The sequence below is a fragment of the Parasteatoda tepidariorum genome, chromosome 10 (genome assembly GCF_982258835.1).
Source record: "Parasteatoda tepidariorum strain Cologne lab strain chromosome 10, Ptep-v5.0, whole genome shotgun sequence".
Lineage (NCBI taxonomy): Eukaryota > Metazoa > Arthropoda > Arachnida > Araneae > Theridiidae > Parasteatoda > Parasteatoda tepidariorum.
The window spans coordinates 50,120,770-50,133,521 of NC_141764.1; the positions used below are offsets into that span (position 1 = coordinate 50,120,770).

General features: G+C 25.5%; 1 protein-coding gene across 2 annotated transcripts in view; it reads right to left on the minus strand.

The window, feature by feature from the left end:
- Positions 1–10,476: 10,476 nt before the first annotated feature.
- Positions 10,477–12,752, minus strand: part of Reps (RALBP1 associated Eps domain containing) — a 31,939-nt gene continuing 29,663 nt past the window's right edge. For both annotated transcript variants that reach the window (XM_043055557.3, XM_043055548.3), the window contains exon 18: positions 10,477–11,169. In XM_043055557.3, coding sequence (XP_042911491.2) covers positions 11,001–11,169 — 169 coding nt within the window. In that variant the 3' untranslated portion in view covers positions 10,477–11,000. The remainder of the gene's footprint in view (positions 11,170–12,752) is intronic.

Below are 12,752 nucleotides of genomic sequence, written 5' to 3' on the forward strand. Positions count from 1 at the left end.
ATATATATATATATTTTTTTTTTTGTTGTCAGAAAATAGAATTAAGCTTTTAAAACTGCAGAAAAAACCACTTCAATATTTTTTTTGTTTTTTCAAAATAAGTCATTATTTTCTGGTATCTCTTTATTTAATGAAAATCTTTTTAGCGAATCAAAAACAAAACTTTTAAATGTTTTTATGTATTCCTTCAGAAATTTAAATCAGAGCAACAATTTTCATACATTTATAAATTTTGATTGTAAGTAATTTCTTGAATCCCAACTGACATTACTTATAGATTAGTAGCTGTGGTTCCATGGAATGAATCTTCAAGTGTATGTATGTCATTGAGATCATGTTGAGACTTTTGTCAGAAAAATATTTAAATGTTTTTTTTTTTAATTTGAAGGTACTCTACTGTTAAAATCATATGCAAATGATGCAGATAGTTTACCATATGTAGATTGTTGACCAACAAGGTATGCACATAGAGCTCACATGTGTGTTAATAAATAACATTAACATATGTTATTCTGAACTGTAATCTTTCATTTGACTTTGTTACAATGTTTATTGTAAGTGAAATTTCAAACTATTTTAACTGAAACTTGAACTTTATAATCTATGATACACCTGTTAGAAGTTTGACCCGGATTGATTTCATAAAACTATACCTTTATTTACCCACCCTTAGACCTGTAAATTTAAATTTTCAGTTGGTAGCCATTGTTTTCTCAAACCTAATGAGTCAGTGACCAATATCAATAAGTCCGTTTCATTTAATAGCAGCCTTTTGCTAAATTTTTTATCACATGCAATAAATTTTATTTTTCAGAAAAAATTCAAATTAGAAATACTTTACGGCCGTTAAATATTAATTCATCAATAAAAATAATATAAATATTTAGCAAAATTTAGTTAAGCACACTGATTTTAAAGAACTTTATGTAATAATATTTGGGGTGGCAAAATACATTTATTGTATACATTACAACTGTTAAATATGTGAATTGTTAAAGAATTCTCATGAATCTTTCCACCACAAATTGATGGAGATTATGAAAGATCAAAATTGACATTAGACTTTATAATGAAAAATCTGTCTTAGTCTCTTTTCCCAGATTGCAGCTACCCCGAAATCGGAATCCGTCAAAAAAAAAAAATAGTTGTATGTTTAATCAGAGAAAGTAGGTTTTTGTATCTGATTTTGTAACAAAATATCGTCTGCACTTATTAATTAGCATATTTGAGGCCATTCAGATCGAGTCCCAGAACGTGAAAATCTGATCATTAGGTTATTCAAGGTGGTCCCTTTTTTTTGGTGTTTTGTTCTTTTATTATTAAATTATTTTTAAAAAAAGTGATGGGGAGAAAGTAGCTGGTGGTTAATTTAACTTTGATTAACCCTTTTTGTTGACCCACCATGAGGAGGATGGTTATTTTCAGGTCTACCCACCCTGTTCAATTAAATATCTTCAAGATTATTTTATTGTTACGAAATAATGTAACTAATACTTATTATTATAAAACAGAAAAAAGTTTTCATCTTATATTACGGAAAGTACAATTAAAAAATTTTGTTAATAAAACTAGCTCTAAGCGCTAAACATTTAATAATAAACTGACTATGTTTTAAATTATATTTAGAGAAAAGTTACTACATATTCTGAAAGTAGAAGTTGATGTCTTACATTATTGGTATAGATTTTTTGTAATGTTTGTATACATTTGAAGATTTTTGAAAACCATATTTTTATAAAGAATTAAGAGTATTCTTACATTTGCATTTTACTCATACCAGTGCATATTGATTTGTTTTAATGCATCATAGAAATACCACTTAAATATTTTCCATAGTTTCTACATAGGAATTACAAAAAGCTTTTTAAAATTATGGCAGTCTTATTTCCTGTATTTTTTTAATAACTTATTTTATCATGTCTTTTTTTTTCCTTTTAATTTTAGTAACTTTTATATTTTGTTGCATCCTTTCATTTTTTTATTGTTTATTGACACGAATTAACTAGTGTTTAATACGTCACAAGGATGCCAACTGCAGAAGAGTTCTGCCCTTAAAAAAAAGTATGATTTCCTGATTTTTTTTTAAATCATTTATTTTAAGGTATAATTTTTCAATTTATGAGTTACTTCTTTAGCATTGTACTTGTTTTATAACTTGGAGATGAAACCTTTCATTTTTGCCAAATGGAGGATCGATATTTGTTTTATAAAATTCGAAGTAATATATCTGATTTTTTTTATAAATTTATTATTTAATCGATATAATTAAAATTATTTTTTAACTAACTGAATATAATTCATTTAAAAATATTAACATTGATTTTATACTATTTTTTCATTTGTGTTGGACATTTTAATTTTTGTAACTGTTTTATAAATATGAAGGAACTCTTTGCTTGGAAACTAAAATAATAATTCTGATAATTTTTATTACTTTTGTTTGTTAATAATATATTTTATTTAAATATTGTAACTAATGGAATTTCCATCTTAATTTTGATGTTATTACAGGAAATTAGCTCCATAGTATCACTACAAGTTAGCATTCATGGTTTTAATACAATTATTGGAATTGTTTTGAATTACTTTATATGAATAATTGTATTAACTATTGCTTACATGAGAAATTAATAAGCATAAGTTAATTTTTTAAATTGTTGTTGAACATCAATAATTTTACCATTGATACTTTATTTGTACATGTAAACATGTTTAATAAATTGCAATGTTTGTTTGAAACAATCCTGCTTCATTTAAATTACCACATTTGCCTATCATAATTATTTAGGATAATAATCAAAATTGGAACTCTTAAGTTTAAAATTTTTCAAGAGCACCTGAGAGTCACAACAAGATCACATATGACAGAAACAGCTAACTGCTTAAAGTAAATAGGGGTATTGAAGTATCAAATTAAAATAAGAAACTGAAAATCGGTATATAATTTTATGCTCACCATTAAAAGTTTAAAATCAATTTTATACTACAATACCCTTTCCTCTAAGAAGCAGTTACCCGTTCCAATCACAAGTAAACTTGTCACAACTCTCAGATGCACTTGAAAATTCTTTAGCATGGGTTTCTTGCAAATAACTGTAGTAACTAATAGTTACTACAGTTCGTGAGCAGTTGAATAAAATAGTAATTTAAAATTTCTAAAAATGAAAAGGAAAAAAAAAAAAGGTCTGAGCATGTCACATTTTTAAAAAATACAATACTGATTAGTTGAGGAGAGCAGGAAAAAGAATAAAACAAGCAGACCATTTGAGGGTTAATATTAAATTTAAACTTAGATAATTACTAATAACACTCCAAGTAAATGAGTTATTATTTTTTTATTGAAATCTGATGTAAAGCAATGCTTTGTATAAAAGTTAATCTTAGAGAATAATTTAGTTAGCAGTCTACAAAAAAAAAAAAAAAAAAATACTGTTCAATTTAGATGAATTTGATTATGATTTTGTGAATTTTAGTTTTTAAAGAGACAAGAGGAAGAATAATTATAAACTAAAGCACAGTTTAAATTTAATATATTTTCCACACACACATTTTCATGTGGGGGAAAAAAAATTAAAATCAAGAAGTTAAAGATTTTTATAAAAAAATGAGCTATTGTTTCTTTGCAGATTGTCAGCTATAGTAGAAACTGCGAAGAAAATTAAACAAATATTGTAAGATACAAAATAAAACAAACACATTTATAACATTATTAATAAAATTTAATAATTCCAATCCAGATAATTCCATACGTTAGTAAAATAATGTACAATGTTCATTATATCTGAGTTCAAATTCATTCACAACACAACGTTCAAGCAAGTCATATAAAACTATACACTATCTATAATGAAAATAAATGTAATTTTAACATATAGGTTCAAGGATGTAGAGATACACTGCATTCAAATATCAGCTTAGTTTTAACTAATCTCTTTATAATCTCAGAAATCTTACTGATCGGATTGTTTTATGAATTAATTTATTTCCTAATGCTATATTAAGTGATAAATTTTAAAAAGGGAAAAAAAAACAGCCTGTTAATAATAAATATTTTTTTTCCCTTTATATATATTTACCAATTAAATACTTTAGATTTTTGTACGGGCAAAAAAAAAATATCAATATAGAAATTTGAATAAAACTGTATATAACACAAAAAATAGTAAATTAGATTTTTAATATAACGGAAGGAGATGGGAAAGTGGTTATAACTGCACCTGTTCTGAATGGTAATTTTGAATTAATTAGTGATGACAAATACTACATTTATCTGAAAGTCTATTAATGTTTACTTTTATTAATCAATTCAAATAGATAATAGATGCCCAGAAGACTTACTTTTTATACTTTCCTAACTTAATTTTCTGCTCTAAAATCTACATCAAAACAAGTTATTGATATATTAAACTAAATTATATTATTTAATTAAAATTCAATTCATTACATAAATTAAAACATTTCCATCACTTTTCCACCATTATAAATTATGCAGATTTTTTTTATATATAAAAAAGTTAAGAAATATATTATTTTTTAACTGAAATAGATAAATAATAATTTTAAACAGAATATTTAAAAATAAATAATAAAATATTCAAACCACAGGAATTTAAATTTATATAATATGTTCACAATACTTAATCATTCGAAAAAATCTTTTTATTTAATCAAAGGTTTGATTAAAGTGTCATAAAAAAGATTTAGTTAAAAATGAATAAAATATTGATATTTTAGCAGTCAAAATTTTTTTTAAATTTATTGTTCATAAAATTTTAAAATGTACACCAATAAAACATGTGTTGATTTTTATTCTTTATCCAATTAAAGTAGAAAATTATTCTAACAAAACACTGTTTAAAAGATTTCAAACAATCTTTATCACACACTATGGGCCACAATAATTTTTTTAAAAATATTTTTTAGTCCTTAAAATATAAATTACATTTTCATACCTAATTAAAATTAAATAATAAAACACTAATTCTGTGAATTGTTCTAAGTAACAATATTTCTTTCACCTACTGAACCTGGATAATTTTTTTTTAATAATGCAATTTAAACCAGCAGTTCCCAAATAGTGTTCCATGCAGCCCTAGTGGAAAAACTAAAGGGTTTTTTATAATTGAGTTAGTACTAGTGATGAGTTTTTTTAACTTCAGATAATATTTAGATCCAACATATAATTCATAACTTTTTTAATCTTTCGGTTGCCTTAATGAAATTATTTCAAGCAAATTGCCGAAGATATAGAAATAGCCTTTTTAAATAGAAAATATAATATTTCTAATGGTAATATATTGAACAAATTATGAAGAACAGTATCGTATTAGTATTTACCATTACGCTTTTTAAATCAAAATAAAATAATTAATATCTTTAATAAAGAATTATGTTTCCCTAATAACAATTTCCAATGCAGTTCTTTGAAGTAGACCATGATCTGTCCTATTTTATTCATATTCTTGTATCTACACCAAAAATAAATTCATAACTAGACTTGATAGAGCACAAGGACTGCAAATTCAACTGTCGGATAAGAAACATAATTTAAGATTATTAATAGTAAAAAAATTAAAAATCTTCATACCTCTAATTAAACATTTAAAAGTAGTCTTTTATAGGATATAGCATTCACAATTACCTTGACTTTATTTTTTATATTTGTCGTTGAACAGCTGACCCCATTTTGAGTTTACGACTACTAATGTTCAACTCCATAGCCTTGTAATTTTGAACCAATCCAGAAGACAAGGAAACTCCTGGATCAGTACCCCCAGAGGTATTGATTTGTTATGGGAACATGGAGGACATTGCGACTCGACAGATTTAACGTGCAGTCACCATTTACTACACGGAGAGTCTTCAGCCGGCGGGGATTGAACCCACGAACTCTTGGACACGGGCCCAGTGCCCTACCAACCAGGCTATCCTGGACACTTTAACTTTATTTAAAAAATTGGGGTTCTGATGAAAGGAGGTTGATTATTGAGGGTTCCGTGGTCCAAAAATAAATAAAAATTGGGAACCACTGATTTACACAACTATCAAAAGAAATAACATCACTAAAATGTGATTTACTAGACCTAATATAAGAAAAAATATCTTAATTAAAATAATTATTTATTTTTTATGAGATTAAAATTTTTTGAAGAGTTAACTCTGACGGGCAGGGATCATCAACAACATTGTAACTGCATTTTTATTTATTTAAATAAAGACCAGCCACTTATATATTTTAGAGCGTTCAGCATAATTACAAATTAGAAAATTTTTTGTAACTGTAGCAGTGTCATTGTCTTCAAGCAATTGAAGATTATTTTTTGATTTTAAGGATATTACTTTATAACAAACAACCTAGGTTGTTATTGTTATATTATACGAGATTTAATAAATTTTAGGAACTACTTTATAATTCTGATGTAGGCAAAACTATTAACTTTATAAGCAATTACAATTATTGATATCATTAGTAATTTCATTAACAGATATACAAATAAGTAAATATTAAAGTTTATATACACATATAGTCCAATACATTCTCTTGATTAAATCTTTCATAGTCAAATATCTATGTATGAAATATATCTCTGTACAATTATATGTATAAACATTAATAGACATGCACAATCACACTCATAAACATACTGAACAATAAACTTTATGCTGTTAGAAATTAATTAAATAGTAAAAAATTAATAATAGATTTATGAATTTCCTAAAAATATTTCAAATAATTTTAATTTCTCACATTACACATAACTTATTTTAAAAATAGAGAAATCTACCGTAAGGTATTAAGTAGATGAAATAAAATAATAACCATTATAATTTCATTCATTCCATAAAAATAGTTGAAAGTTAATGATAAATATTTTTTTGCATGTCAATGGTTTTTTAATTTTTTTTTAAACATGTCTTGTAATTATAATTATGCATGTATATGACTTAGGTTTTTAGACATATAGGTTGGCTGTTGATGCTATTTTTCTGTCAATTCATTTATTTATGCCACACCACTCTTTGTAGAAAATTTATACTATTTCATATAACTATATAGCATTAAAACTTTTCACAACAAAACTGAAAAATACTTAAGAATATATAAAATGTTCAACTTTCATTCTTAATATGTATCAGTAGAAAGACGGATGAAGCCAATTTAGCCCCACTTGCTTTTTATTCCTATTTAATTTGAAAAATAACTTACTGAAAGTGAGTATTTTTGACTTATAATTTTGTGCTGTCAATTTATAATTTTATGCTTATTTAATCAATTATGTATTAGCCTTATAGAAATGTATTTATAGAATCTTATACCTAAAAAGACGAGAGGGGCTGAGAGATTAGACCTTAAGAATTTTGGTAATCTTGTAAACACAGGTAGTTTTGGGTATAGAGTACTCTTTGGTATGTATAAGGTACCCCCGTTTTAATAAAAAGACAAGAGTATTTTAAAATATCAATAACTGTTATTTATAGAGGAAAGGAAGATTAATTATCTATGAAACTAAAGCATGCATAAAATTGAGAAGCTTATGTTATGTTTAATCAAATATTTTTCTTAATTAAATTGAACAAAACATCATAGAATTTCTTAGATAAAATCTATAATATGTTTTTATAAAATTAATGATTATATTTTAATATATTTTATGTAAAATTGATCTACACACAATCTGGGAAGGGCTAAACTGGTCGCTTCAGTCTTTCTAGTGTTAAGAGCAGGAAAAAAAAAATCCCCCCCCCAATACATGTAGTAAATAATATAAGAGAGATTGTTTTTAAGACTATTAGAAGAAATTTTAGACATTGATAAATTTTCTATAATCACATAACTATGTAATATTCCCAAAAGTGGCAAAATATGGTTTTAAAAAAATCTATAAATTAAGTAGCAATGATAAATTCTAAGCTAGTAAATTATTTAATTTTCAATAACAATGACAAAAAGTGTAATGATATGAAAAAGAATAACCTATAGTTAGATAGAATATTAAATATAGAATCACTAACTGTGGTATTATATAGTGTACAAAAGTGTAAATAATATATGTTTTAATAGATATTGAATATAACATTTGTCTCAAAATTTTATGAATATGGGAGAGTCATAAATATTGGTAAAGTTTTTTAAATTATGAACCCATGTGCTTTGTACAAATTAAGCTTAAAAATTAAAGTGAATTAAATAAAGTAATTATAGTAAATAAAATTGCATATGAACTAATATTATTATATTATTTATGTTTTCTCAATTTAAAAATTTTTGGAGGAATTTTAACAATGTTTAAATTCTCCAGAATTTTAAAAGGTTGCAGCAGAAATTTTTTGCCATTTTTAAGTATATAACAAACTAAATATTACTAGCATTTAACATGCATACTTAAACATTTAGAGAGAATGCAAAGGTTTTATCAGCAATTATCACTGAAAAAGCTATGTAAATTGATAACTAAATACAACTAACACTGTGATTAGTAGAAGTATTTTCTTAATTAAAAAATTTTACGAGAGGGAATCCCTTTTAGCCTTAAATATACCTAAAATACTTATGAAAAAATTTTCAATAAATTTTTAAAAGTCAGGATACAAAATAAATTGCAGCATCATTTTAATAAGAACAGAAAAAAATAAGACATTTTTTGCACTTTGATAATTAATCACTCCCTGTCATAAGCAAAAAGTCGCAAGTCATAATTAAAACATATTTTAGTTAAAAATAATATACATTAATTAAAATATGTATAGAAAGTCAAATAATACAAATTTCTTTTCCAATAATTAAAAAAAAAATTTATTTACTATTACAGTGCTTTTTTCTTCAATTTTAATTTTTCTCAAAATCAGTTCATTATATCTTCTTTTAATTACCTTTAATTAAAAGAAATTTTTTGTTTATTAATAATAATAAATTAAGGAATCTCAGGAACTGATTTTTGTAGCATAAGGAAATTTTAATAATGTAATTGAGATTAGCCATTGTATTCGTAAATTAGCAATAAGTTTATAATTTATGGCAAAGCTAGTTAAAATTTTAATTAAATCATGAATTAATTTTCCTTTTTGTATATTTATATGATTTTTTTCTGTAACTATTTTAATAAAATACCTCAAAGATTAAAATTAATTTGATTCTTCGGGTGCAGCTAAATAATTAAATTAGAAAATATATAATGAGTATTATGTGGAAAACAAATCAAAATAAGAAATATTTATTAAAACTTTTTATACTTAGAAGGAGCATGGCCTAGAGTCTAACAGCTTTTAAACCATCATAATTAAGCTTTTTTCTAACAAATCATCACACAATTATGTCTTTTAACAGCACATATTAGAAAACGAAGATAACATGGTAAATTACATTGTGTATTAATATATTTATTTCTACTCAATAAATACTTTGCAATAATTCAGAGGTATAGCATCAAGAAACACTCAAATTTATGTTCTGGTTTAAATTATGTTTTCAAATAAATGTTTTATTTCTTATTAATTATTTATAAATCTTAAACAAGGAATATCATAGATTTAAACTGTCTTATTTTTAAGTTGGATAAATCAGAATAACATTTGAAACCCAAGTTAAAATAATTATGTGCATTCATATATATGGAAAAAAAATCAAACCAATTATAATAAAATTTAATTTTGCAGATCTTTTTTTATCAAGAGGGAGGGAGACACTATACTTACCAAAAGCTAGAGAAAAGTAAAGTATACAAAGAAATTTCAGTTTTATTTTTTGATAACAAGCACTCGTAAATTTTGTTAAAAAAAAAATAAACAATATATAAACTGATTTAGCAGTTCACATTAGGTAAAGTTTGTATGAAAATTTCTTCACAATACATAATTTTCTCATTGAGTTACTAACATAATTTTGACAAGAGAAAAAATCACTTAAAAGAACGTCGTTAGGTGTTACAAATGCCCAGTCTGTTAAAAAATATGAAATAGACTAATTTCGAATTATGTTTCACATTCAACGGACAGTTTTCAAAAATTATTAAATTTTCTAAAAGAAAATTCATTTAGCGTTTTACATTTTGATTTTACATAAAAGTTTCTCCTCAATATACAGCTTTCTCATTGAATAACAAAATGAGAAACTGGTTTTTTACAGGAAAAACAACAGGCGAAGGAACGATATTAGTGGTTGCTAATGCTTAATTAGTTTTAGTTAATACATGAAATAAATAGTATATAAAGCAATGCTTAAACATTAAAGTTTTTTTTCTATGGTAAAACTATCTTCAAAAATTAATAAAAATTATTTGTACCATAATATTTATATATAATTATCGCTTTTCCGTGCTACACCCCTATAAAAAACATCACATTTCACATAACTTTAAGATTCCTTTTAACAAGATTTACTCAAATCTGGTGATTTCAATTTTTTTCAAAATTAAATTCCAAATAAATATAGCAAGCAGAAGACATAAAAACTGGCTTACATTTACAAATTGTAACATATTTTTGGTTTTAACACACATCACAGATGCTTATGAATGAAATTTTAAAACAATAAAACTGCTTCTTACACAGAAATTTTGTTTAAGTCACCAAAGGATTACAGAGCAGTTTTAGATTGTTAATCAACAACATAAATATTAATATATGCTCTTTCTAATCCATATGTATTAATTTAAAAACATAGTGAATATAGAAATTCAAAGTTTAAAAAGCAATAAAATAATCCTAAAGTAAATTAATTAAAACTATGAAAAACTCTAGTTGTATCCCATATGCAAAAGCAACAGCAGACAGATATTAAAAATGCATTACATATCTTGATTATAATAAATAAAATCAAATAAATTCGGATTAAAAATGCTTCAGAAAACATTTTCAATCAAATTATTTGAAAGAAGAAAGATACAAGTTGAGAACATGGAATGATAAAGAGGACTAATATAGGAAAGATGATTTTGAGATACCAAGCATTCAAACAGACATTCTAATCTTGCACACGAATCTTTAATGCACTTTTTCAGTATTTAAGAAAATGGTTTCATTTGCTCCAGCTGTATTTCTAGAGCGATTCTTTCTTCCATGATTTCGGCCAATTCTTGATTCAGTTCACTATTAAGTAAAGTCAGCATCATATTTCTTTCACGATGTGCTTGTATCGCAGCTAGAAGCTCTCTTTTGTCACGGGGCACAGCACTAAAACAAGATAAATAAATAAAATAAAATATAGTAATTATAAATATATATTTGAAATGTGCAGGAAATAGGTCAATGTTGGATATGTGAAAATTCTGGATATGTTCACATTGAATTTCAATTTTTTATTATACTTAACTTCTTAAAAAAATATCATGCCTCAAAAATATATACAGGGTGATTCTAAAAAGATGGGCAAAATTTTAGGAAGTGATAGTACACACCCAAGCAAACAATTTTTATCAAAGAATGCATGGTCGAAAACGAAATGCAAAGCCGCTAGAGGGCGTCAAAGTTTATGTTCTTATATGAGGCAAAAACACACAAAGAACGATGAAGTTAAGTTATTAAAGCAAATTTAATAGCATGTGATTACAATAAGTGTGCAAAACAGTAGCCGGCAACGGCTATGCACGCAGTACAACGGCGAAGAAAAGATAGGCGAACATTCTGAAACACACCATATCACGAACTTTCCCTGCAGCGGCCGAAAGCTTGGCGACAAGTAACGCAGTGCGGCAACAGGAATGGAGCTTTCACGTTTGCATCAAACAACTTTCCAAATGCGCCAGCACCTTTGCGTTTTGTTTTCGACCATGCATTTTTTGATAAAAATTGTTTGCTTGGGCGTGTACTATCACTTCCTAAAATTTTGCCCATATTTTTAGAATCACCCTGTATACAACACAATCAACCCTTATGAAAAATTAAAAACTGGAATTATTAAATGGGAATAAATTACAAGATTATTATTTACTGGAGAAATTACTAGTATTCTATATTTACATCTGTATTTATTTAAAATGTTATACCATGATAATGGCAATAAAAATTAAGGTATATCGGAATAGCTACTTTAGATAGGTAGTTGAAAAATTATAATTTTAAATAAATTTTTTTCAATGGATTTCTGGTTTCTTCAGCTTTTTGTTTAGTCAGGCTTTTAGTATTAATACCAAACATGCTATTTACGTAAATCTACTATGTTCAATCAGTTATTTATCTGTCCAAGGATAGGTTTACACACTTTTTTTGGAGTCCAACCCAGAACACTAAAAGGAATTGTTAAAAAGTCTTACCAGTTTACTGGAACATTAAGCATTTGGTGATTCTGTTGCATTTTTTACTCGACATAACTTTTTCAGAATAAAATTTCATAATAAGCAATAAGAAAACCTTGCAATAAGAAAATTCTGATTTGAAATATTTCTGATGAGAAAATTCTGATTTTAAATATTTTCAATCAAAGCTAAGAACTTAACTGATCTAGTGTGGCACCATTTAAGAAAATAAATTTCAAGTGTTCCCTACTACAAAGAAAATTGTAAATTTCGGACAGTTAATCACAAAGAGTAGTAGGCATTAACACCTGTTTTAAAGAGCTGTGTATACATCCATTGCTAGCACTAAGGGTTAAAATACAGGGCTGGACATTGGTCATTTAACACTTTTTGTATAATTTACTGGTAGATTTTTTCTATTGTGGCACTTTTCACATGATTACGAGACTGGGCAAACTAAATTTATAACGCCTTATCGGTTAGCCATTAAAAAAACCTTCTAATATAAAAAATCACTCTTTT